This window comes from Epinephelus moara, chromosome 3 (genome assembly GCF_006386435.1).
Source record: "Epinephelus moara isolate mb chromosome 3, YSFRI_EMoa_1.0, whole genome shotgun sequence".
Taxonomy (NCBI): domain Eukaryota; kingdom Metazoa; phylum Chordata; class Actinopteri; order Perciformes; family Serranidae; genus Epinephelus; species Epinephelus moara.
In genome coordinates, this window is record NC_065508.1 from 15,953,478 (window position 1) to 15,979,935 (window position 26,458).

General features: G+C 41.3%; 3 protein-coding genes across 4 annotated transcripts; 1 reads left to right on the forward strand and 2 right to left on the reverse strand.

Moving 5' to 3' along the window:
* Positions 1 to 569: 569 nt before the first annotated feature.
* nle1 (notchless homolog 1 (Drosophila)) lies at positions 570 to 7,431 on the forward strand. The gene is made up of 13 exons (XM_050040429.1): positions 570 to 702; positions 1,489 to 1,646; positions 2,028 to 2,248; positions 2,418 to 2,497; positions 2,598 to 2,674; positions 2,763 to 2,860; positions 3,409 to 3,601; positions 3,726 to 3,861; positions 3,980 to 4,026; positions 4,113 to 4,315; positions 4,869 to 5,028; positions 5,112 to 5,182; positions 6,488 to 7,431. Exons 2-13 carry the CDS (start codon positions 1,509 to 1,511, stop codon positions 6,498 to 6,500), a joined length of 1,437 nt encoding a protein of 478 aa, XP_049896386.1. The 5' UTR covers positions 570 to 702; positions 1,489 to 1,508; the 3' UTR covers positions 6,501 to 7,431.
* Positions 7,432 to 7,491: 60 nt separating this feature from the next.
* On the reverse strand, positions 7,492 to 16,371 carry slc25a1a (solute carrier family 25 member 1a). Its single transcript, XM_050040431.1, has 9 exons — positions 16,011 to 16,371; positions 15,349 to 15,456; positions 15,147 to 15,246; positions 13,638 to 13,776; positions 13,462 to 13,546; positions 13,179 to 13,283; positions 12,940 to 13,055; positions 12,794 to 12,867; positions 7,492 to 12,702 (listed from the first exon to the last, which is right to left on the reverse strand). The coding sequence occupies exons 1-9, from the start codon at positions 16,255 to 16,257 to the stop codon at positions 12,588 to 12,590; spliced, it is 1,089 nt and encodes a 362-aa protein (XP_049896388.1). The 5' UTR covers positions 16,258 to 16,371; the 3' UTR covers positions 7,492 to 12,587.
* Positions 16,372 to 22,235: 5,864 nt separating this feature from the next.
* On the reverse strand, positions 22,236 to 26,458 carry LOC126387998 (uncharacterized). Of its 2 annotated transcripts, none has more exons than XM_050040871.1 (6): positions 26,307 to 26,458; positions 26,010 to 26,136; positions 25,686 to 25,842; positions 25,487 to 25,560; positions 22,686 to 22,916; positions 22,236 to 22,557 (listed from the first exon to the last, which is right to left on the reverse strand). In XM_050040871.1, the coding sequence occupies exons 1-6, from the start codon at positions 26,345 to 26,347 to the stop codon at positions 22,513 to 22,515; spliced, it is 675 nt and encodes a 224-aa protein (XP_049896828.1). In that variant the 5' UTR covers positions 26,348 to 26,458; the 3' UTR covers positions 22,236 to 22,512. The 2 variants fall into 2 exon arrangements, with proteins under 2 accessions (XP_049896828.1, XP_049896827.1); XM_050040870.1 differs by having other exon boundaries at positions 25,995 to 26,136.

Genomic DNA, 26,458 nt, shown 5'->3' on the forward strand with positions numbered 1-26,458 from the left:
TATATTCAAAATATTTAAGATACAGATCAGGGTCGTGTGGGTACTTGTGAGTTGGAGCCAACACACCACAACAAGTCATGGATCGGCATCTATGCTGTTTCACTTGGAAAAGCTAATACTTTTAAGGGGTAGCCAAAATATGTCAGTTTCATATTTTAAGTGATAGAAAGGCATGATGTAATGGTCCTACTTTGATAGTGATGAAGGTGTGCATGTGTTATAGAATATAAAAATGTGTAAAAGTCAAAGGAAGCTTAATGTAAAATTATCTATCTATATAATTGTTTTTTACATTTACTATACAGTATTATTTAATTAATTTTTAATGAATTGATTTGACATACAGTATATCCTTTATTCTATTAATCCAAAAAGAAGTGTTATTATTATTATTATCATTATTATTATTATTATTATTATCATTATTATTATTATTATTATTATTATTATTATTATTATCGGAGGGTTGACGTCAGCAGAAGACTTACAGAAACATAATAAGAGTGAAGATGAGTAAAGCAGTACGGCAAACCAGCAAAGGCAACAACTGACGACGGATCTTCCGCACATTACTTTCCCACAATTCCTTGCGCGAGTCCGTTCATTGGCATGACAACACCGGCTTCTTGGAGGATCTTCTCTTTAAAGGCTCTTCGGTGTTATACACGTGGGGAGTTTGAACACATCGCTACCTCGCTAAAGGTAATGTTAAAATACATGTACTTGCCGATTTAACGTCATATGAAAGTAGACACAGCTGTGAGAGCAAGTGACAAATATCTTACTGACCTGTGATCGCTGCTTAGAGGAATTAGGTGTCCAGACTGTTAGCTAACAGCAGGCTAGCTGAGCTAGCTTTACTCGTTGATAGCTACGGTTGACATTGGCTAGCTAAAAATAAACCGCTAAACAGTTGATTTCAGGTGGTAATATGGGCCCAGATCTATAGAATAACAATACTAACCATGGCCCTACAGTGTGTTACTCCTAGTTTTGTTTTCCATGATAATATTATTGAGTTAACGTAATGGATATCCTGTCAGGTAGTTCAGCTAACGTTAGCTGCTATAATGTTGCCTTCATGACAAAACGAGAATTGACAACACCTCAAAGTGAACTATTTTCACTCAAAAGGAAGAACTGCTTAATTCTGCAAAATCCACTTTCATGCAGATACAACGTCATGGTCTGGGCTCTAAATAATCCCTGAGCCCCAACATGCCAGACATAATGTATCCATCTTTACTGTCTTATGAAGGACTGGATTTGCTCTTTAAGCAAAAGTAAGTTTTACATTTTACAGCTGGGAACTGTCATTCAGAGGTCTCCAAACACTAAAACGAAACTAAACATTATTGACAGTTGCCTGTAGGCGTTTATTTATTTACAGTGTGCACTTATATAAGTATAACAAGTTTGATTCCACTTCCAGAAATGTAAAGACAACTTACTGGGTTAGTAAGTTACCCTAACCCTAACTGTTTCTAGGTTTAGATCCAAATCTGAGGATGACGAGTGGGGACGTGGAGCGGCTGCTGATCCAGTTCCAGGATGAAGAAGGGGAGGTTCTGGGTTCACCTTTTGATGTGCCTCTAGACATCACCCCAGACAAACTACAGCTGGTCTGCAATGCACTGCTTCAGAAGGTAACCAGCTGCCATTAAATAACATGGATGTAGGAAATTGTGATTAATCTGCACATGAAAACATTTCACTTATATATATTTAGCTATGTGTCTCAGAGAGTGGGGTTTAGCATTCAGTGCCAGATGTATTACTGTGTATATACAGTGTATGTTACAATGGCAATATCACCCACTGTAATACCAAAATAGAAACCAAATACAGATTTCATTATTACTGAATTTGCAAACACTTGAATATCCCACAAACACCATCATCACTCAAAGACCTCACAGGCCAATCACTGATTTCTATTTTGACCCGTCACTTAGTTATATAAGTTATATAAAGCTGAAATTTGAAATCCAGTGAACGTCTTGTTTCTGTGCTGTTACTCACTGTAGGAGGAGCCGGTGCCACTGGCATTTTTTGTGCGTGGAGAGGCTGAGGTGGTGTCCAGTCTGGGGTCGTGTGTGCAGGCTCTTGGCGTCGAAACAGAGCAAGTTCTGCCAGTGGTGTACCAGCCTCAGGCTGTGTTCAGGGTTCGAGCCGTGGCCCGCTGTACCAGCACACTACAGGGGCACACAGAAGCTGTCATCTCAACTGCTTTCAGCCCCACCGGCAAGTGAGTAACTCCGATGCAGAATGAACAGCTGCTGCTTGTCATGCTTTTGTGTACTCTCATTTATCCAACAGGGCTCTTAATATAACAACATCTAGAGGAGGGATGAAACTAAAAATTATGTTCTGAAGACTTAAACATGCTGTTAATCAGTTGTCCTTGTTTGTTTCAGATATCTGGCCAGCGGTTCAGGTGACACCACAGTGCGCTTTTGGGACTTGATGACTGAAACGCCCCATCATACTGCCAGAGGTATAAGATCCCTTCTCCAAGGCAGCGTCCTATGCATTATGATATAAATGTTTGATTAATGGTCATAGACACAACTGAACTGTATTCTGCTTTATTGAAGGACACACACATTGGGTACTGAGCATCGCCTGGTCACCAGATGGCAAGAAGCTGGCTTCAGGGTGCAAGAACAGCCAGGTGAACGTCTAACACACATACAATGTGATAGTTTTAAGATGTATCCTATGAGCATAATGTATTTATTTTTGTGGTGCTCTTTCTGTAGATCTGTCTGTGGGATCCAGTGACAGGTTCACAGATGGGAAAGACTTTGACCGGACACACCAAATGGATCACTTGGCTCAGCTGGGAACCTCTCCATCTGTGAGCACCCGATTCATCACTTTTGCATTTCTATACATTTCTGCCTTTTTTACTGCTGACCTGAAATCCCATTCAGTTGCAGCTTCTGCACTAATATATATTTTACTCATGAAATTGTAAAATTACAACAATTCTAGGCCATTTTCAAGAAAATGGCTTGAATTTCAGGGTCCTGGTCTTGTGCATGCAGGCTCACTGTCATGACTTACTGTGACACTCCAGTAGAAAGGAGTCATTGTTAATGTTATATATAATCATTGTATAATGTTATAACACCTCGCAACAGGCGATAAACCGGAGTTACAGTAAACAAAGAACCTGCACTGGCACACTGATAAGTTGTAGCTTTTGTGTGCTAACTAATTATTCATGATTTAACTTTTAAAAATGTGAATGTTTCACCTGTGCTGTAGTGGATATTGTCTTAGACTATGGACAGGAATATGTTTTGTTTTTTCCAGAAAAAGAGATTGTGACCTGGCTATAGCACCCCCTAGCCCTGCTGTAGCACGTGCCTGTTCTGATCCACCTCTTCCTCTCCCTTTCAGTAACCCAGAGTGTCGGAACTTAGCCAGTAGCTCTAAGGACGGCTCAATACGCATCTGGGACACTGTGTTGGGACGCTGTGAGAAGATCCTGACAGGACACACTCAGTCAGTCACCTGTGTGAAGTGGGGTGGAGATGGACTTCTTTACACTTCCTCACAGGACAGAACGGTCAAAGTCTGGAGGGCCAAAGATGTAAGTGTGTGTGACACTTCTTTAAATGTTGCTGGCATGGACAGAAGGAGATGAATGAGAGGGAAGAGACATCTGTGTGTAAGAGCAAGACTTAATGTGTATTTACTTCTCTTTGTGGATAAAGGGTGTCCAGTGCAGGACTCTGCAGGGTCACGCCCACTGGGTGAACACCCTGGCTCTCAGCACAGACTACGTCCTGCGCACTGGAGCTTTTGAACCTGCAACTGCCACTATCAATCCCCAGGACCTCTCTGGACCATGTAAGGATCATGTTACTTTCTTTTGGGGTACAGTGTGAGTGGGAGCATTTGCTACTCTCTGAAGAAGAGGCTTTCTGGTGAAGATGTTTCATGTAACAAGCTTTTTTCTTCCCCCCAGTGGAAGAGCTGAAGGAGAAAGCTTTGCAGAGATATAATAAAGTTAGGGTAAGCACTGTTTGTTGTCTGCTCTGATGTGTTCAAGTCTGTATGTCCCTCGTATCAGTGCCCTCACTCCTTTTGTCACGCTGCAGGGCTCAGCTCCAGAGCGCTTGGTGTCTGGCTCCGATGATTTCACCCTGTTCCTGTGGAACCCTGCAGAAGACAAGAAGCCTCTAGCCAGGATGACTGGCCACAGCGCTCTGGTCAACGAAGTGCTCTTCTCTCCAGACACCAGGCTTCTTGCCTCCGCCTCATTCGACAAGTCCATTAAAATCTGGGACGGACGCACTGGAAAGTAAGAAAATCTCTTATCATGAATGATCCATGTGTCATACTCCTATTGTCCAGGCGATGGAGCTGTAAGCCTAAGATTTATGTATGTGTGTCACCAGTGTTGGGGTCATCGGCGTTATTCCACAACATCACCTGACATGCACTGTCATGTAACTGATTGCAAGTTAACAATATATTGTTAACCCTTACATATGCCCCCTTATCAACCACAAACAAGGCTCAGGAGAATCAAAATGGCTCTGCAGTGGTGGAAAACCATATTAATATATATAATATATAAAAGAGGTTGACCTTCCTAACAAGGCCTAGTGCAAATATTCATTGCCACAAAATAATTTATCAATAGGCATAAATCATGTAATATAAGAGACTAGCCCTCTGGGTTTGGAGAGAAATTTTTTATTTATATATTTTTTAAATTATCTTTATTTAGTGATTACTACATTTATCACCAGTAATACATTAAGTTACTACATTACAGACAAATGTAATGTGATTACACTGTGTGTCACTGTGTAATTATATCTCTGCCTGTGTGTCTGCTTTCCCCAAAGGTACTTAATGTCCCTGCGTGGCCATGTGGGATCTGTGTATCAAGTGGCGTGGTCAGCGGACAGCAGGCTGCTGGTCAGTGGAAGCAGCGACAGCACACTTAAAGTCTGGGACATAAAGACCGGGAAGCTGAACATGGACCTGCCTGGCCACGCTGATGAGGTGAGGGAGGAGAAAGTGATGCTCCCTGACAGTTTTGTATGGTTTGTATGTTTTTTCTTATGCCTTGTTTTTGGTGTGTGCAGGTTTTTGCAGTGGACTGGAGTCCCGATGGACAAAGAGTAGCCAGTGGCGGGAAAGACAAATGTCTCAGAATGTGAGTGAGATGCCAAGAAGCCATGCTCATCTTTTTGTCAGTTAGTTAAAGGGTAACTTTGGTATTTTTCAACCTGGATCATATTTCCCCTCGTTTTTGTGTCTCAGTCACTAACAGGAGCAACAGGTTTTGCAATTGGTCCTGTATTGAGCAAGACTGCTGCAGCTAACAGCCATTAAACAGGCTGAAACGCAACCATTCAGGACACCATCAAATTACGTTCACTAAAGGTGCTTGTTTTTGCCACTGACAGGCGCAGATTATTATTGTAAGTGTCTGACATCCCTACAGAGATAGACCTTTTTGTTGAAAAGCAAGATCCCTTTTCTTTTTTTCTTTTACCAGAAACAGCCCTGAAATTGGTATTGCCAAACCTACCAGACTGCATTTGAATAGACATTAGATTTAGCATGTATAGAGTCAGCATATTTCCACATCTAATTGGGTGAATTAAGGGTTTATTTAACCAAACTAGAGTTGGTCATTGTTGAAACTGTATAAAAGACGAATCAAGACAGCTTTTGTGAGTTTTATTTTGTTTCTATGGACTTACAACTAAGTGAGTTTTACAATGATAAAAATCACTTTGTATTTCAATTGAGTCTGGTGGCTTTGGAAACAGCAATTTTGGGGCAGTTTCTGGTTAAACAAAAAGGATCTAACTCTTTAACAAAAGGTCTGTCTCTGTAGGGATCCTTTCCATAATTGTAAGAGCCACTTATGCACATATTAATCTTTGGTAAAAAAATGTCTGTGTTGGTATGGCATATCATATAGGTTCTGCTATTATTTAAGTTTGCACAACAGTTTCTGTATTATTACTATAGCCTATAGAAAAGTGAGAATATATAGAAATAGGACATCAAGTCGGTAGTGAATTGTGCGAGATCTAATTTTGGAAAGAACTGGCTGGCCTTTTTGTATTCTCAATAAACCTCGTTCAACTTTTTCCAGTCCTTGTGTGAGAACTATGGATCTTCACAAAAGGAACAGGAGCACGAGTCAAGACTGAGACACCTTGCAGACTAAGTGGCGCAGGAACTTTGAAATGTTGAAACGGCCATTATAATAATGTTGTCAGACAGTTTGAGCCTGTCAGTGGCAAAGTAAGCACATTGCATACTGTTTTGCGGCTGCAGCCCTCTCGCTCAATACTGGACCAGTTTTAAAAACTGTTTTTCCCATTAGTCACTTAAACACAAAAGCAGGTCAGGGTCCAGGTTGAAAATACTGGAGTTACCCTTTTGAAGTTGAATACCAGTGTTGCCTAATGCGTAACCTTTTGGCTTCGTGGTGTGTTTCCAGATGGAGAAGATAGCCACGCCTCCGTTCCCCTTCCTAACTTTGGCAGAGGATGTCACGTCTTCTACTATCAAGAAGCCTGACAGCTGGAGCATTGGTGGCCTGGCTGTACCTAATCCCCCATTTGGCTTCTTTACACTGTCTTGTCAACAATGGCATTGTGTCAAGGAGCTCTAACCCAGTCAGATGCAAATGCACTCTCCAGGTATGGAACCCATGTGGGAATGTTAACGATGTAACACTGTGAAAGTGTTTAGCTGAGTGGGAATGTAAAGTGGGAGAGTTTATAAGCATCAGAACATCAATCCATTGACACCATTGCAAGTGGAAGCTACACTGTGAAATGTATGTCAGTAATAGCATCTCAAATTGAAAGGGTTTCCATTCATCTGTATATTGTTTTGTACACACCAGGGCCCCTGGTATGTAAAGACTGCCTTAATATAGTGCCACGTCCATATGCAGAAATGTTTGTATTTAAAAATGAATACATCACTTAAATTTCTGTACACATATTCAGAACAGATGAAATGAGAGGCACACACTGAGTTAAATAAAAGGATTTAACTTTACAAGATGAACTATATACTGCAGGTGACAGGTGGACCAGTAAGGCAACAGGTGGGAGTGTTTAATACCTTCCTCTGTGATGTTAATGCCGACCGCCCTCACCCTGCAACTTCAGCCTTTAATCTCCTCTGTCCTGCAGTCAGCAAAGCCACAGCCTACTGATTTTTTTCTGGCGCTGTGGTGAAGCCAAGTGTCACCAGCTCTGAGCTCTCTGATCCTCCATCCCATTGAGGAAAAACCAGGTTCACCATTCCAGTTAAAGTAACCTGTTTTATTCTCTGTATTTATGCAGCTTTGTGAATATTTGATATGAATAAATATTTACATCACAACTTTTACTTTGTGACATAACAAAGGAAATTGTGTCTACATTATTTGACTCATCAGACCAGGCAACGTTTTTCCAATCCTGTTTTTCAAGCCTGTGTGAATTGTAGCCTCAGTTTCCTGTTGTTAGCTGACAGGAGTGGTACCCGGTGTGGTCTTCTGCTGCTGTAGCTCATCTGCTTCAAGGTTGGACGTGTTGTTGCTTCAGAGATGGTCTTCTGGTTATTTGAGTTACTGTTGCCTTTCTATCATCTTGAACCAGTCTGGCCATTCTCCTCTGACCTCTGGCATCAACAAGGCATTTTCACCCAGAGAACTGCCGCTCACTGGATATTTCCTTTTTTTCGGACCATCCTCTGTAAACCCTAGAGATGGTTTTGTGTGGAAATCCCAGTAGATCAGCAGTTGGTGACAGACCAGCCCGTCTGGCACCAACAACTATGCCCCGTTCAAAGTCACTTAAATCACCTTTCTCCCCCATTCTGATGCTCGGTTTGAACTTAGGCAGGTTGTCTCAATCATGTCTACATGCCTAAATGCATGGAGTTGCTGCAACGTGATTGGCTGATTAGCTATTTGCGTTAGCGAGCAGTTGAACAGGTGTACCTGATAAAGAGGCCAGTGAGTGTATTGCTCGGTCCTACTTTGGCCTATAAGAAAATAAATAAAAGCATTTGTTCATCTATAATTTACACATACATCTCTTAGAAGAAATTACAGGGTGTTTTTAATGTCTGATGTCTTAACACACATCTCCAGAGACACACAGATCAGGTTTATCAATCACAAGTTTATTGAAACCACTGAAACAATGTCATGTCTAAATATGTTTCTTCTGAGGTTTCCACATCTGATCATGTAAATCATTCTCGGAGCACTGATGTTTTATAACAGTATTTTTTTCTGATGTCATCCCAACATGTTTCACATAGATCCTTCACTCTGCCCGACAGGATCTTGTGAAAGGTGACAGATCAAATCTGATATGCTGTACGATGATGTACACGTGCTGTTGTCCTGTTTATGAAAAGCAGCAAAGCATAACCACAAAGATTCTATGCATTAAAGATGTGCTTTAGTTAATGAAAAGAAAGCAGTAGAGACATAAAGATTAAACAATATTCTGTTGCTCTTTGTTTAACATGTAATAAAGATTTGCTCCTATCAGGGATATTACATCGGGATTCTACTAAAGTAGTTTGGCAAAGAGGAGTAAAAGGCTTCTGTGCAAGGCTTGCATGGCGCAACACGGTCAATCAAAACCAAGCCTTGCTTCAATACTAGTCCCTTATGTTATAGAGCCTCTGACATGTCTACTGCCCTCTTGTCGCTGTAAACATTATATTAGATAATGAGTGCATTCAAAGACGGCTAATGAACCGTTTCATTAGTTAGCATACAAAAGGCTTGTGAAGCAGGTTAGCTTTGAGGTAAACAAAGAATATTAAAGTGACATATGAGACTAGAGGATAGTGAATCAATCAGCCCAAGAAAACCACTGATGGCTCAAGCGCACTGAAGTCGTATGGCTTACATAGTCGGGACATGTTGTCATCTAAAGTAGAAGTGAATTCACTTTCATGTTTCAGGCTGCAGACAAGCGTCGATAGCAACCCATTTCTGCCAGTGTGATGAAAACAAATAAAAAAATTGAAAGTCATTATAATGGAAGTCTCACAAAAAAGAAACAAAATCAAGATAATGACTTTGTATCTGAAATTAATGATACTGAAAAAAATGAGTTAGTATCCTGAAATGCTGACTCAGTATCTGGAAATAATGAATTAATATCTCGAAATATTGACTCAGTATCTGGAAATGATGAGTATCTCAAAATAATGACTCAGTATCTGGAAATAATGAGTTAGTATCTTGAAATAACTAAAACTCTTTCAAAAATAATGAGTTAGTATCTAAAAATTCTAAGAAACATAAAAAAAAAAGACTTAGTATCTACAAAAATAACTCAGTATCTGAAAATAATGAATTAATATCTCGAAATATTGACTCCGTATCTGGAAATAGTAAGTTACTATCTCAAAATAATGACTCAGTATCTGGAAATAATGAGTTAGTATCTCAAAATAATGATGCAGTATCTGGAAATAGTGAGTTAGTATCTAAAAATAATGACTCTAGAAATAATGAGTTAATATCTCAAAATAATGACTCAGTATCTAGAAATAATGAGTTAGTATCTGGAAACAATGACTCCGTATCTGGAAATAATGAGTTAGTATCTTGAAATAACAAAAACTCTCAAAATAATGAGTCAGTGTCTAAAAATTCTAAGAAACATAAAAAAAATTACTTAGTATCTCAAAAAAATAACTCAGTATCTGAAAATAATGAATTAATATCTCGAAATATTGACTCAGTATCTGGAAATAATGAGTAAATATTCGAAAAAATTACTCAGTATCTGGAAATAGTAAGTTACTATCTCAAAATAATGACTCAGCATCTGGAAATAGTGAGTTAGTATCTGGGAACAATGACTAAGTATCTGGAAATAATGAGTTACTATCTGGGAACAATGACTAAGTATCTGGAAATAATGAGTTAGTATCTCGAAATAATGACTCAGTATCTGGAAATAGTGAGTTAGTATCTCAAAATAATGATTCAGTATCTAGAAATAATGAGTTGGTATCTCAAAATAATGACTCAGGATCTGGAAATAATGAGTTACTATCTGGGAACAATGATTAAGTATCTGGAAATAATGAGTTACTATCTGGGAACAATGATTAAGTATCTGGAAATAATGAGTTAGTATCTCGAAATAATGACTCAGTATCTGGAAATAATGAGTTAGTATCTCAAAATAGTGACTCAGTATCTAGAACTAATGAGTTAATATCTCAAAATAATGACTCAGTATCTGGAAATAGTGAGTTAGTATCTCAAAATAATGACTCATTATCTAGAAATAATGAGTTAGTATCTCAAAAATAATGACTCAGTATCTAGAAATAATGAGTTAGTATCTCAAAATAATAACTCAGTATCTGGAATAATTAGTTAATATCTCAAAACAATGACTAAGTATCTGGAAATAATGAGTTACTATCTGGAAACAATGACTCAGTATCTGGAAATAATGAGTTAATATCTCAAAATAATGACTCAGTATCAGGAAATAATGAGTTAGTATCTAAAAATAATTAAAACCCTTCACAAAATAATGTGTTAGTCTCACGAAATGATGACTCAGTATCTGGAAATAATGACTTAGTGTCTCGAAATAATAAAAAACGTTCTCGAAATTATGAGTTAGTACGTCAAAAATATTAAGGAATGTTCTTAAAATAATAACTTAGTAACGAAAAAAAGAAAAACTTTCTCAAAATAATAAGTTTGCATCTGAAAATAATGAAACTATCTTAAAAATTTGACTTAGTACCTCAACGTAATAAAATTTCTCAAAACACTGACTTAATATCCTTGGGATAATGACACTTATTCATTATTTTTTTTTAAAAAAATAGTCATTATAATGACTTACAGGATCTTTTTGTTGTCATCACACAGGTGGAAATGGGCTTCTTTATGCACCTGTTTGGAAACAGCCTGATTGTGGGTCTGTTCAAACACATTACTGGTCAGATATTCCCAAATAAAGCCTTCACATGCAGCATCAGAGAACTCAGCCACCTTCTGAACACCTTAGTTACCTGTCTGATGTTGAAAATGTAACAATGAGCTCACTAACTTCTATCAGTAACTCACACCTTATCTTAAGACTGCATGTGAAGATTGTGCTACATATGGATTTGTCTCCTGTTGCGTGTGCTTAACGACTACTTGTGTCAGTTCGTAACACTCTGAAGGAAATTTGCAAGCAAGGTACTGACTCCAGACCACTTTGCGTAGCCTTGACAAGCCTGCGAGCCACTGTCAGCGCATAACAGGACAGATGCCACATCGAGATCCATGCAGCCATACTCAGCAGTTGCCAGCAGCGGGCCATGAAATGCACAATGAACAGTATCTAAAGTTCATCACCAAGGTACAGCGAGGAAATACTGCAAATGTTCTAGTGTGATGACACCACAAGCACAGTCAGATAAGCAATCACAACACAGAGATGTGTTGAAGTACTGCACAGACATCTGAAAGTACTGCAGAGAGCTGGTTTGTGTCCAGTAGCTGCTCTGTTCTTCGCTCAGTATAGTAAGTTCTCAGTGAATCAAAAGACACGTTTATGGTTTCAGTACAAAGTGTTCACTCCACAACATGTACCGTAACAACAGTCATGGAAAGCTAAAAGATTACGTAATATCCCTTTTTTAAACCTAACTTTTGTTTTCTTTTCCTCGGCCCTCTAACAAGAAACTTTGGTTAATAATAATGTGTGTTTCTTTTCTACGTACACTCTCTACATGTTAAATAAGACTCAAGAAAGCAAGTCCACACATTTGGTCATTTCATTACTTCATTTGACTTTGCCTTGTCTTGTTCTTCAAAATAAAATTCTAAGTTTGACCACTGGAGAGAATAAAGGCCCATTTATGCTCAACGTTAAATACGGATCCGGATATGGACAGAGCCTTCTGTCCATGCTCCGCGTTCAATATGTCCGTATTTCTGCACGTTTCCATAAAGCTCACGGATACGGGCCGAACGGAGCAGTACCACCGGAAACCGTGGGGGCAGTGTTGCTGCCATCCTGAAGTACTGGAAATGATGCTTGTCGTCAATTTCTCTCATCGGCAGTACTAGAGGCTTTGTCTTTTATGCAAGAGGTACATTATCAATATCTCCTCCACAGTCGCCATGTTTGTTTTTGAGTTTGTTGTTGTCAAACTTTTGACTCTGGGCTGCCCCCTGGTGGATATATTGGTTAACATCCATGCCAACGTAAAGGACACATGGAAGTACGTGGGCAGTGATGGTAACATCGTTTGAAACGGACATATACATTTTCGGACGTAAAGGGAGCATAAATGGGCCTTAAGGAGAAATGCAAAACTGAGCTGTTTGTGCTATCAGCCACTCTCCGTCCTTTTTGTTAATCATTGTTTTTTGGAATACATCCTGCGTTTATTTTATGTAAAAGGTTGCAAACTTGTCATGATGAAGTGTCATCTGCTCAGGGTAAATGCTGAGAGCAAGTATGAACTAGGATAGAGGTGTTCAGTTGTGCGTAGCATGAGGCACTGATCTGTGCTTCTGTCTGAATCTCTGTAACCGTCCAGCCGGTCTACTGAGTCTTCCACACGTTGTTGAGTAGTTTGTACACCTCCTCATAGATGACAAAGACTATGGCAACATCCAGGCATACGCGGCCAAGCCGAGGAACTGTTCCTTTGTAGAACCTGGGGATAAGATGAGATGAGGTCAGATGGTTTGTCTACAGTAGTGAAAACTAAACAGTTCACAGCATTTATCTGGATCAGGGTTACTCACGCCTGTGGTCCTTCCTGCTTCAAGATCTGGAAGGCGCAGTCCACTGTGTTTTTGTAGCGGTGGGCCTCCAAACCCTGCAGAAACAGTGTGTGTTAAAAAGGGCAAACTTGATGACAGTAATAAAATGGTCACAGGGTGTTTCCTACCTGCATCCTGGTCTTCACCACATCCAGAGGTGTATTTCCAAAAACACTTGCTGCTCCCGCCGTCGCTCCAAACATTGCTGTGACAATTGGGTGCATGTCTCGCCTGGGGTCATCGCCTTAGAGGCCAAATCCAAAAGTTGGTTACACGGAGAATAAAGGAAATAGGAGGAGAATGTACAATGCATTGGATGGAAAACAGGGACATCATATTTTGTTTTGCAGCCAGTAAGCTTTCTCACCTTTGTACCAATTGCGCAGCGCATTCATCACATAGAATCGGATGGCCTGATTGGTTCCTTGTTTCAGCACAGTCGCTGTCAGACCTTGATACGTCCCCCTCACACCTAAATGAGTCACACATGTTTCTTTATAGAGGTCAAACCATCCATATTGATAGTTACAGACTCAGTTATCATTACCGGTAGCCAATAAAAAGGAGCAGGGCCAAAGTGACAACTCAACAAAAGATGTTGCACATACTCCAAACTGTTTGTGTCATGTTGACCCACCCTGCTCTCTTACCCTGTTCTCTGATTATCTCACTGACTCCATGGAAGAAGCCCCTGTAGCGAGGTCTGAGGGAACACTGATCATGGATCAACTTCACCTGGAGGACATGGGAAGAACCACCATGTCAGTTTATGCAGATCATTGCTGACAAAAGCTTCCTGTAGTCAAAGAAATCCAGCTCCACCGACCTTGAGCGTCTCCATGGGGCAGACGACGATGACTGCCTCCGTTATACCTGCTCCTAAACCACACAAGAGGCTTCGCGTGTTGTCTAAGCGACCTGTGGCATCTCGCATTGGGTTGCTGAGCATCTCAAACGTGCCAAACCTGTGAAAAATAGGAAGGTGATGCATTCAAGAACAAAGGTCAAAATAAACATCAACAGACGAACAGTTGTGTGATGGATTCCACTGTTATCAATAGTTTGTTCATTGACCAAATTAGAATTTTCTTAATGGTCAGTGAGCCAACTCTACTAAGTTTGTAAGTAGCAGTAACATAGTCGATTAATTGGGTAGTTGACTGACTTTTGATTGGATTTTGTAAGCATTTGATGGTTCCATATTCTTAAACTTGAGAATTACCTTCTCTCTCTTGTTTTGAAATCAAAGTTTAGTACATTCTTTACATTTTGGACAGTTGGTTGGACAAAACAAAATATAATTTAATGAGATCTTGGAAATTGTGATGCCCAGACCAAACATTTAAAAGAGGTGGGACCAAGTCATTGTTTTGCAAGTCTCTAGTCTTTGCATTCATGTCCCAAGTGAAGTTTGGCGCCCTAAGCTAGTCATAATGCTCTCTTTACCAAATGTAATACCATTTCAACAAGTAAGTAATAATATATTAAATTTACAAAACTCATAATTGTTTTTAAAATGTGTAGTTTGTTAGACGTCGTTAGGACTCATCCTTTGTCAGTGAAGATTAGATTCTCAGCCATCCAGGTCATGATAATTTTAAGAGCTATAACATAGGCAACTGGGTTTGCTTGAGTTTCTTGAGGACATTTCACCTCTCATCCAAGAGGCTTCTTTAGTTCTAACAGACTAGAGTGGAGCTGCAGACTTTGAACTCTGTGTTGTTGTGAACCCTTACAGAGTCGTTGAGGAATGCAGCCTTGGGATCCCTCCCCAGATGACTTAACACTCATTCACACCTGGACTCATCAAACCCAAACGACACATAGTTGCCGGGTGGGTCAACGACACACATGTGACCTCAACGACTCTGAAAGGGTTGCGACCTGAACTAAAGAAGCCTCTTGGACGAGAGGCGAAATGTCGGGGGGAAGTATTTTCAAGTCAAAAGGCTCACGTCCAAGTTAATTCCCAAGTCACTGGTGTTTAAGTTCAAGCTGAGGTGCAATTCTTTAATGATTTTGTTGGTCTAAAGTCTCAGATTTGTGATTCGAGTCTGACTCGGTTTGAAGACATGTCACTCCAGTCCACACCTCTGACAATTAGTCAGTAATTTAAGAAAATACAACATTTTGGCTGCCTTTAACTTCAGTACCAAGAAATGCTGTGTCACTGCTTTGATGTCACTCAGATGTTAAATTAATTTCAAGTTTACAACCCTACTGATCTGTGATGCATAAACCAAAAGGATGCATGAAGCAAACTGCAGCTCCGTTCTCTTTAGTAAAATAAGAAGTGCAAAAAATCTGTACATTAAAAGCTACTGTGCATCTTTACCTCACTGCAGACTTGGGTATTGATCCATAAAGCAGGGAGCTGAGACCGCGATACAACCCTCTGAGCCCGTGATCCTGCACAGTCAACTTCACACAGTCACCTGGACACACACACACAGAGCATCCAGGAGTGAGTAACCCAGCAGAAGACTAGCACACCATCGTGCAGCCAGGCAGCAGTCATACATGTCCCAGTGACCTACCAATCCCTCTGTATCGCGGCGGGTTGGCTCTCTCATCTAGCTGCAGCTGGGTCTTGACATACTCTGTGGGGAATGTGATACAGATCTCTATTCCTCCTGCAATGCCACCTGGGTATAGGAAGCAGAGAAACATGGCTGTGAGGATTTGTTGACTCATTGTGCAGAATTGTTCCTGAATGTTCTGCGAGCAGGAGGAGCTGGCCATCATTTCTATACCACTTTAAAAACCTGCGATAGATTAAATTCAGAGTGGTGCTGATGCTTGATCATGTCAGGCATATATCTGTGTTTTAATTAAATGCTAATGTGGTGTGATTACACAGCAGTGCCTCCTCCGAGCTGTAAGAAAAGCTGAGGTCTACTGAATGTATATCTGCCTCTAATCATTACAGCATCAACCTTATAGGATATTTATAGATGGTTTTAGATTCATTAAAAGGAATAAAATGTGAATGCAGTAAAGAATAAATGCAGAAAAGACACCATACTACTACATCATGCAAATGCTGTAGCATCACTGCTGGCCAAGTGCGTTTTGACCCAGTTCTGCATGGATAGCCTTAATGGGCGACAGATTGAGATTAGACTGTGCTGTGCAGAGAGCAATAGGCGACTATGAGGGGGGAAATCTGCGGGGCTGGATGAATATCTGCAAAATCAACCTGCAAGGATGGCCTTTCCAGGATGGGTGATTTTCCTCCCTCCGATTGCAGCAGCCGCCAGGTTTCTCCTCGCCGCGTACGACCGCTGGTGGGTCGGCAGAGAGCCCAGCCCCGCCGCGGCAGCTGCGGCTGCCAGACGCTGCGATGAAGGCTGCCGATGAGGAGCTGAGCTCGGGCATCCTCTCCTCACACCGCAGCTCTCGCACGGTCCTTCACACACTGAAAAAGGCTTGAGCAACGAAGACATTTCGATCGTCTAGTCCGGTTATGGAAATCTCCTACCGTAGCGACGGTCCCACGACTCGGACAATGTCAGACAACAACAACACTGGAGGGTGGCGGCAGGGGGAGCATCAATATTCAAATAGCGGTCAGGTGATGGGGCAGGCCATTGGCTCACCATGCTGCCTAATGTCATTAGTCAGTCACGTGATCATGCATGACTTTTGGCCACCAATAACGTGGAGGATGCTGCTCGGGTAATGTCTAGTCTGACCCTCGCTGTGAAGTGCTTTGGTAATCCACAACATTACATCATTTAGGGAGTGTTACTTATCACAGGAGGGGTGTGACTTTGATTTTTTTTGCTTCAATATTTTTCCATGAGCTTTCCTGAATGACTGGCAGAAAATGCATGACCCTCGCTCCACCATAAATTAGGATGCTTTCATACCTGCCTTGTTTGGTTAGGTTCAGTTGAGCTCAAGTTTATTCACCCCGGAGTGACATTTGTTTGAGCAGGTGTGAACACAGCAATTGCACTTGGGTTCACACCAAAACAACCAGACTGGGACCTTCTTGAAGAGGTGGTCTCCATCTGATTACAAATGAACTCTGGTGCGGTTCGTTTGTGGTGAGAACGTGTTCCGACCTGGATCTGAACCAACTGCAGTCACATTACACATTGTTTGGGTTAAACATGAGCATGTTACAGTCCTGGAGGATTATTAATGTGCACTTCCTCCTGTACTGCCTTAATATGCACATTCGGCACATCCAGTTGGGTGCGTGTCTCATCTGGGGTCGTCACCTTAAAGGCCAAATCCAAAAGTTGGGTACATGGAGAATGGAAGGAAATAGGAGGAGAATGCATCAATGCATTGGATGGAAAAAGGAAGACTGGGCAAAAAACAGGGACATCAGATTTTGTTTCGCAGTCAGTAGGTTTTCTCACCTTTGTACCAATTGCACAGCGCATTCATCCCATAGAATTAGATGGCCTGATTGGTTCCTTGTTTCAACACAGTCACTGCTGGACCTTAATATGTCCCCCTCACACCTAAATGAATCAAACAATAAATACAAAATACAATCATTTATAAATTATATAACAATATACAAAAATCTTTGTAAAGAGACTAAACCTAGGGTCATATATGCCAAATATATGCTTAATATAATGCCTAATAATACACGGCACATTAGAAGTGCAAGTTAAGGATACAGTGCATTGGATCATACATTATATTCACATCAAAAATTGAAGTATGCAGAGGTATGTATCGTGTGTACAAGTATGTAATAATAGAAAGACACTGTGGCATCATTATACAGAGATTTACACTAATACTTAAACTCTGAGAGCCATGTAATGTAATAACAATAATAATTAGAAGATATCAAATGAATAAGATTAAAACCATGCAATAGTCTCATGTATCACGACCCACACAAATTAAGAGTTTATTGCTGCTGCCCTCTAATCCTTGTTCCCTTAAATAGTGCTCTGGACATGCCAGAGCACACACACACTGCCTCCCCCGATCACCCTTCACAATGAAACTAGGTCAGTGTTTCCACCCACAACCCCCACCCCTCTGAGGAAAACATAGACACACTGAGAGAGAGCCAGTCAGTGTCAAAACTCCAAACTACAACGACCAATTGTTCTTCTTTTGGTTAATTGGTTGTAAAAAATGATGAATTTCATGCTTCATTCTTTTTATTGTATTTTCGGCGACAAATTGTCTACAAGCACACGAACATGTGTGATCAGACTTTAGCGAACAAATCCAGTTCAGTAGGGAGAAGCTGGTAGGAAGACAGTACTTCCTCCAGCTGGTCTTCTGCTCGCCAGCCTCAGGATTTGCAACAAAGGAGAGACTCCACACACTAATGGAAGGTGACAAAAGGTGTTTATTAGACTAAGCATAAAAACTCAGCGTCAGTAGTGTAAATCGTGTGTGAATGAGTGACGTATTGATGGTTGGAGTAAAGCAAAGTAACAAAAACAAACTAAGCAACAGAGAAGGCCATGTGGAAGGCGTCTTGACAGCTCAGCAAGAAGGGGAAGACTCCTAGGCTGGCAGCCAATTTGTATCCTTAGGTGTCTCTCTCTCCAGGTCTGGCCAAAGAGCGGTGACAGACCTCTTGGCTCTCCTGGAAGACAAACAACTGGACAGAACTAGAGATACAGAGGGAGGCCGTCACAGTATAGGCCCATATATCTCAGTGTGTGTGCAGGTTCAGGCAGTATATCCTTCTCCAGATGCTCACACACCTTATTCAGCTCCAGCAGCTCCTCATTCAGTGACTGGTTGCAGACAGTTGCTCAGGTCCAGGGTCAGTTACAGCAGACAGTTAAGATAAATGTTACAGACACTACACTGACATCCCACATCTCCCACTTGCGCAAACCCCTTCATTGCCATTCTCCACCTGTCCACCAGATGCCCCCAGACTTTTCCACTCATCCCATGCTGCGTTTCATTAGTAGTAGCACTCTATCTCATTCACTTTGCCTCAGCCCTCGGTATTGAGGGGAGGACTGGGGAATTTAAATGGAACGCACCTTCCCTCATGCTCGAATACCAAGTGTAGGCTGAGGGCTGTACTGCTCATTACAAATCATCAGAAATACCTGGAGGCTAATTTCAAAGCGGTGAAGGCATCTTCTGTGGATTATCGAATATGTCAGCACTTGGTAATCAGCTTCATCACTTTCTGATTTAGACATTTTTGTTCGTGATGTGAATCATGATATTATTACTATTACTGCTACAAGTTTATGACATCTTGCAACGCAGCAATTTTCTGTGCATTTACAGAGAATGTTTAGAATAAAGATAGTCATGGCTCAAGGGTTTATGTTTTTGGTAAAAGGACAACTTCACAGTGACATCATAATGTTCTGCAAAAACGCTTTTCTAGCCATTATTCAACGTCATAACTCAGGAGCAGAAGAGGTGAACTTTGGCCAGATACTGAATTGGTGACACGACTTTTTCAATTTATTCATCCTCTGCTTCTTTAGTGGTAAGCAACTGGAGTTTCATGTACAGTACTGCCACTTGACCATGAAGGTATTTTGGTGTAACAACCTCTGAAATGACCATCGTTGCTCTCTCAGCACTCCAAGGGTCGATCTCACCAATGTCAACTCAGTTGTTCAGACAAATGAAACGGCACTAATGATGGCGGCAAGGATTCACCCCAAGGACCGAGGGTGAGTCAACAGGAGCATGTTGAACAACTAATGAAGCAGCCCCAGTCACCTGACCTTCCCTGCCCACCTGCTCGCCTGTTTCCACTTTAAATCATCAGCCCTGCTCTTTTTGCCCCTTCATTGCCAGATAGTCAACGTTGCTTGTTGCCTTTTGACCCACTGGAACCTGAACCTGACCTCTACTCTGACCCTTTAGCTGTACCTGCCTGTGAGCCTATACATTCACTTTGACAGGAAATTATTGGACTGTATAAATGATCTCTGTCTGCCTTGATTGTCTGCGTTTGGGTTCTCCCCCCATCGCCTCATTTACTGAGAACTACTTTTAACTTTTTACTTTCCATATGTCAGCAAATCACACCAGAACCTCCTAAAATAATAAACTGTATGTCGCATAATGTGTCTCTGGTTAAACATTCCTTTTAACACCATCTCTCATCGTGTCTCATCGCTCTATGATGCCTGCTCACCTCAACACTTTGTCTATACCGAAGCAGCATGTGACAGGAGAGGCTTGGCGCTCCAGTTTTCGTGGGGGTAGTAGAAAGCTGTCATGGTGTTTTCTGTCAGGGAAATCTCAGGCAGCAGTTTCAATGTGAGCCTCTCAGTGTTGATGATTTGGTCAACTGATCAACAAGTTGTCCATGAGACACCACACACCACCTTGACAGAGAAGATGAAGCAGAGACAGAAATGAACAAAGGAAACCTGAGGGGGTTTCATTTTCACCAGTGGCACCTTATTTTTTCTTCACTTTTTGCTCTGTAAGCATGTGCTCACATCCAGGACTCTTACACAGACCTCACAGCACCTACACTATTATCTTGCCAAGAGGAACACTTCACTGGCATGTGTCCTTACACTCAGCTCCCCAGAGATGACATCTATGATTTTTCAATGATAGCCTTCAGTGCCATCACACTTCAGCCACCTGTGTAAGCAGTTAAGGAGTTTTCTTTGGGGAAAGTCCACTGGACTAATGGCTGAGTCCCACCTGGCAATTCAGCAAATAACACTAATCTATTTATTTTTTGCTTACCTGTTCATGGGGCTCATTCAAAGTGCAGTGCAGTGAAAATGTTTGCAGGGGGGTTGACATCTCGCCATCCTTGCTGTCTGTGCTGGAGTGCAGGAATAACGCTGGCTCAGGCTGGTTAGGCCTAGCAGATGGTGAGAATGAGGAGCATGCTGGAGTAAAGATGGACTTGTACATCACAAGTAAAGAACCCTTTCAAGTCCGAAGAAGAGAGGGTAGGACCACCTTTTCTGAGAATGTAGGTGGAAAGCAGCTCCAGACCTTGACCATTAAAGGATCAGGAATCAGAATTGGATCACATTTTTTAAGTGTGCTCAGCTGATGAGATCTTACTTCTTTCTTTATCACTGGCATTTTGGTGATGCACCTGTGTCAGTGAAATGTTCAGTTTGGGGAGATGTCAGCTGAAGTCTAATGGGGGATTAATTGGGGTACTGAATTGTATAATCCTAGATTTGTTTTAGATGGGCCTTAAAGGTCCAGTATGTAGAATTTAGGGGCATCTATTGGCAGTAATAGTATATAATATTCATAACTATGTTTTCATTCTTGTATAATCACCTGAAAATAATAATTCTGTTTTCATTTCCTTAGTATGAGTCATTTATATCTACATTCAGAGCCAATTCACTTCCACGTTGTCCACCAGGTTGTCCTGCAGTCGCCTAAGATGGACAATCCAAACACTGGCTCTAGATAAGGCCATTTGTGTTTATGTGTCGGCCACTGTAGTTCTCCTACACTCTTGGCACAAAGGAGAGATTTCAGTTCTGCAACCTCACCGCTAGACACTACTAAATCATACACAGTGGACCTCCATGGAAACACTCTCCTTTATCTGGTAAGCTCAGAAAATAGTTCGCCGATTCTTTGCTCCAGTCACCGGGGTCCCAAGGACCTACTTGAAAAAGACACACACCTCCACCTTCTTCAGCTGGACCCCCAAACAGCGGACATTGGCAAAATCAGAGTAGTATTCAGACTGCCTGAATCTAGACAGCCGACCACTGAAGTGTAATAGTGGGAGCACCAGAGAGAGGGAGAACGCATGACATTGTGCTAGTGGTGGCAAACCAGGTCTGCACTCCTACGATCACTTAGGAAGAAATCCAAACACGTGGCGCAAGCACACATCAAGAAGTGACCCCCAACTGCTCACTGAGCTACAGGCACGACCTGCATCACTGAGATCTTCACCCAACTCCTCTTAAACTGTCTTCTCCATCAAAGCTCTCCTACAGAGTGCTGTCTTTTCTATTTTGCAATGGCACAAGTGCCTCCTCCATTTTTGTTTCTTTTTTCCCCACTGCCACAGATAGTTATGTATTGGATTTCAAGAATGACGAACACCTGCCAGAGGGTTTTATCTCGGCCTGGCAACCCTAAATGTGTTCTATAAATAATCTACAAAGCATTCGCAAATGACTTATCTATTAACAAAGCCATTAGTCACATCAGTCACATTTCTGATGGCATTAGCTTTAAGGTCCAGCGTGTAGGATTTAGGGGAATTTAGTGGCGACTAGCAGTGAGGAAGACCTGCTCCCCATGTAGATATAAAGGGCCAATATATCCCCCAAGATCCTACACACTGGACCTTTAAAGTAAATATGTGGAATCACTGATAACTGTTTTTGAGGACTTGTTTTTTTGCCAATATTGTCCTTTTCCTTTGAAAATGTTCCTCTTTTTATTCTCTGTTTCTGCAAAGAGAGGCTCCAGTTGCAATAGAGAGAAAGAGTATTTAATTTCATATATAAAAAGACAGTCTGATTTTATACACATGCATGTTATTTGTACTGACACATCATTGAACATATCACAGAAATGACAAAAAAGTCAAAATGAAATAAGGGATGGACATGGCTAAGCTTAGGTGTAAACAGACAGTTGTTTACGAGCAGAAAAGAGATATTGCACATGACTTTTAGGTGCAAAGTATTTCCTGAGAGCACTAATACAGAGAGGAGACGGCAACATTTTTAAGTACAAGCAACATTTTTGTTTGATGATGACTCCTTTTATTTCTTTAAGCTCCTCAGCCCTTCAAACAGTAGACACTTGGCCTGTGCAGAGAGAAACAAAACAGTCAGAGGCTCTGGGGTAAACAGAGTGACAAAAGACTGTGGTATGTTTTGTGGAGACTGTGAGCTTACGTGTCTCTATTTATGTCTGTGTCTGTGTTTATGCCAACCTCGTGCCAGCGCAGTGTGTCAGGGGGCAGCCCCAGATGGCAGTGAGGGCAGGTGTGTGTCTGATCAGGCGCTTCATGGTTCCTTTGCCCCCGGCAGGGCCCCTCACTGCCCCACAGGGGGCGACACGTGGAGCGGGAGGACCAAGCTACACCAAAGTGAGGCCGAGGGTCTGTCTGGTAGCTCACTTTCTGACCGCTAGAGGGCGCTGGTGACACAGGATCAGAGTCTTCCTGCAACACAGCATAGCAGCAGATTGTAGGGATCTGGACCTCAGGGACAAACACTGGTTTGTGTTGTACAACTAAGAAAAAAAGGCAACAGAAAATAAACTTGGCAAAGCCGCAAGTTGCTGCAGTGTTGGGTCTCTCACTGTCAAAGTTGCCTTATCACACCTGAGCCATCGGGTGAATTGATAAGCCTCGGTCACTATCAACCATCCTAAAAGAAAGTAGGAACTTGCATTTTTACAAGAGGCCCAGTCCCTCTCCTTTAGCCTTTTTTCCCTCCATCCAGGACACTGAACACAAACGCTGCCTGACACGTGAACTCAACATCACCAAGGACGCCACACACCCCCACCATGGACTGTTCTCCCTGCTGGCCTCTGTAAAGAGGTACCGCAGCATCAGGAGCAGAACAGCCAGGTTTTGCAACAGCTTCATCCCTCAAGCCATCAGACTTTTGAACTCCAAGAGATGATTTCCCTCTCACACACCACCCACTTATACTGAACTCAGTCAATAACCCCCTTCTCACTCTCTCACTGATCTCTAGTTTGAGCCTGATGGACTTTAATTAGTCTTTGCAATGTACATTTTTATATTCATCTTTACAGTCAAATGCAGCGAATTTTATTAAACTCCTTTACTATGGTGAGCTTACATCTTCTTGGCACAGATCAAAACCCAACTTTTGTTGTCACACCTTTCAGGTTTCCTGTAATCACAACCTATGGGTCTCAGTTGTTTCTTTTTGGCACTGACAAAATCTCTCTGAGAGCTTTCATCCTCATATTGGCCCAACATGGCACCTACCCATTTGGCTCTAAGCCCTCGTAATGGAAAAATGACCTCTGAAAAATATTAATAAATGTATGAACGTGTGCATGATATATTTCAGCCACACATGGTATTGCATGTCTGAAATATGAATAATTTATTTCATACAAACTCTGTCTGGTACACTTGTCTTCTTCTCACTGAGCCTTTGCTGTGTAAAAGTATGGTCCCTTTGAAGCATTTTAACTGCAGTTGATACACACATACACTCTTTTGTTACTATGAATTTGTATGACTGAAAGTTTTTGTTTTTAACCACACTATTTCCTCTGATCTCATTAGGTAACAGATTAAAAAGCCCAAGGTTAATTTCAGAAAGGACTATATTAATTCCTTGTGAGATCAGGATGCTTTTTGTTCTATATTTCCTTAAAATGGCAACATTTCTTTGCACTAATGTTATTTTTGATTGCATCAAGAGAGTGGAAAAGAGTAACTATAATATATAGTGGGCAAGAGACGCTTACCCTCTGATATTCAAATATGCTCAAAATGTCTCCGCCAATATATTGATAAAAAAGAATTTGCCATGCTACAACAGGTAACTACTCATCGCCATCCTAAATAATCATTACATAATCATAATCATGAATAAACATTTTCATCCCTACAGGTTCTAAAAACACTTCACTTAATAATGTTAACATCAAAATGTAATTTTGTGTTGGGTCTGTAATTATGGAAATAAATAACCCTTTGTTAACAAGTGTCAACAAATATTTTTTGGTGAAACGGGGCTGATTATAAGTGCTGGCCCTGTGCCCAGTGGATCAGTTTCGGCCTATTCAGGACCACATTAATATGCTGATGAAGAATTATGTATTATGTTTATATGAATATTTCCCTTTATTACTATTGCAATCATTATAACTATTAACTTTACTCTATACAACATTACTTTGTTATTTGCGTTTGCCTGCTCACCCACTTCTGTACGAACTCCTTTTTAATGCACATTTGTGTGTATGTGTATGCTTGTCATGTATTACATTTGTGGAGTGGGTTTGTTTATGTATTGTATATGTGTGTATGTTATGGTCCTTGCTTTGGAGGAATCAGTTAACATGCCAACAAGTCTAAATTGGTGGGAGGCTTAGCCATGACTATGTGACCCCCAGATATGTATGTGTACCGTGCTGTGTGTTGCTGTATGTTGTGTATGTTATTTGTCAAAAAAGTAATAGTGATAATAATATATTGTTAAAAAGTGTCTGTAGCATGGAGTGGAAACAAATGGTTTTTGGAGAAAATGAGCTGATATACGAGTGCCAATCTACCATCATTAATGTTAACTGCTATAGTTAAGTTATCTGCAGTTAATTAGCCACAGATTCAGCCAGTGACCAAATATGGTGCTCACAGGAGTGTTTAAATATTTTTAATGTCTTATTATATTTGTCAGATTGCCCATCAGAAGTTAGATTAATGTGTCGCTAATTTATGTTGTGCTGCATGTGTAATTGTAGACAGTTGTTGCTTTAATTTATTGCACATTAGTATAGCATATTATGTACTTGCTTATGATAAATAATACAAAGGGAAACAGGTTTTCAGAATTTGAGGGGGTTTTTCTTGGGGTTTCCCCTCCAGTGTTGACTTCATGGCTACAGCTTTGAATTTCAAGTAGGAGTTTAAGAGGTTGTCGACTTGTGTTTGCAAAATTAAGAAAATTAGTTTACATAGCTATTTAGAGGAACAACTTTTTCCACTTTCCTGTGTGTTTAGTCAGAAAATGTTTGAACCTGTTGAGGAGTTTCAGGACGATACTCCGAGTCAAGAGACCTCAGGCAATACCAGCAGGGTTCAGACGGCCGATCTGTGAGGACACAAACATAAATGGTGACACAGCTTTTTAGTGAATGGCCTCACCTGAGCATGTACTGGTTACAGACACAACTTAAGGTCCCATATATCCATCATGTATGTGTGTGTGTGACTTACTCTGTGTGTTGGAGGGATGAGATGACATTTGATGACTCTCTTCCTCTGTTGGCAGGGGGGACAATGGGAGGCAGTCGGCATCGTCCTGTGTGTTTGTGGTTGTCAGAGACTCCTGTGGTAATGTCTCTGTGTCACTGATACATGGATCCTCCCCGACCTTCTCCAATCACACCAACCAAGGGACACACCAAAATGTTGTGCAAAAGTTTTACATTACAGTTTTCTATTTGTTGAGTTAACTATGCTGGATGAGCTTTTACAGTACATATTATGAATAGTAATAGTTTTATTTTTCCTGTCACATCTGACCTGACTGGGCTCTACCTCTCCATCACAGGCTCCACTGTCAGCCTGGTCATCGCCCTCCTCTGGCTGCTGGAGGTTTTGGGCCTCGCCGCACTCCTCACTGCAGCTCTGAGTCACTGTGTCAGCCTGGGTAGACGTCGTCCCACTGAAGTTTAAGAGAGAAGGAGCAGAATAAGAAAACATGCCCTCCTAACTGCCTGACTAGAAGGTTATCAGTCCATCAATCTTCAGCTGATTACACCCGTGCAGCCTCTACTGTTACACTCAAGGCGAGCACCTGATTAGGCATAAACATTCACACTCTCCTTGCCTTACCTTTGGGTGCTCTCTCCCTGTTCCTCCTTCTCTTCCTCCATCCCTGCTCATGTGTCTCCCTCCCAGGGTGCCTGATGTTTTATTTCCTCTTAATCCCACCGTTCTTTGACTTTTCCCTTTCTTCCTCTGCCCCTGTGTGTCCTACCCTCTGT

Excerpts from the sequence above, each read along its gene's own strand:
- nle1 (XM_050040429.1), top strand. The coding sequence starts at position 1,509 with ATGACGAGTGGGGACGTGGAGCGGCTGCTGATCCAGTTCCAGGATGAA. Across the intron at positions 3,862-3,979 it reads CCAGGACCTCTCTGGACCAT|TGGAAGAGCTGAAGGAGAAA; the intron begins GTAAGGATCATG and ends TCTTCCCCCCAG. Across the intron at positions 4,027-4,112 it reads AGAGATATAATAAAGTTAGG|GGCTCAGCTCCAGAGCGCTT; the intron begins GTAAGCACTGTT and ends GTCACGCTGCAG.
- slc25a1a (XM_050040431.1), bottom strand. The coding sequence starts at position 16,257 with ATGTCTTCGTTGCTCAAGCCTTTTTCAGTGTGTGAAGGACCGTGCGAG. Across the intron at positions 13,777-15,146 it reads ATACCCAAGTCTGCAGTGAG|GTTTGGCACGTTTGAGATGC; the intron begins GTAAAGATGCAC and ends TATTTTTCACAG. Across the intron at positions 13,547-13,637 it reads GCCCCATGGAGACGCTCAAG|GTGAAGTTGATCCATGATCA; the intron begins GTCGGTGGAGCT and ends CATGTCCTCCAG.
- LOC126387998 (XM_050040870.1), bottom strand. The coding sequence starts at position 26,347 with ATGGAGGAAGAGAAGGAGGAACAGGGAGAGAGCACCCAAAG. Across the intron at positions 25,843-25,994 it reads GAGAGGTAGAGCCCAGTCAG|GTCGGGGAGGATCCATGTAT; the intron begins GTCAGATGTGAC and ends TGATTGGAGAAG. Across the intron at positions 25,561-25,685 it reads TCATCCCTCCAACACACAGA|ATCGGCCGTCTGAACCCTGC; the intron begins GTAAGTCACACA and ends GTGTCCTCACAG.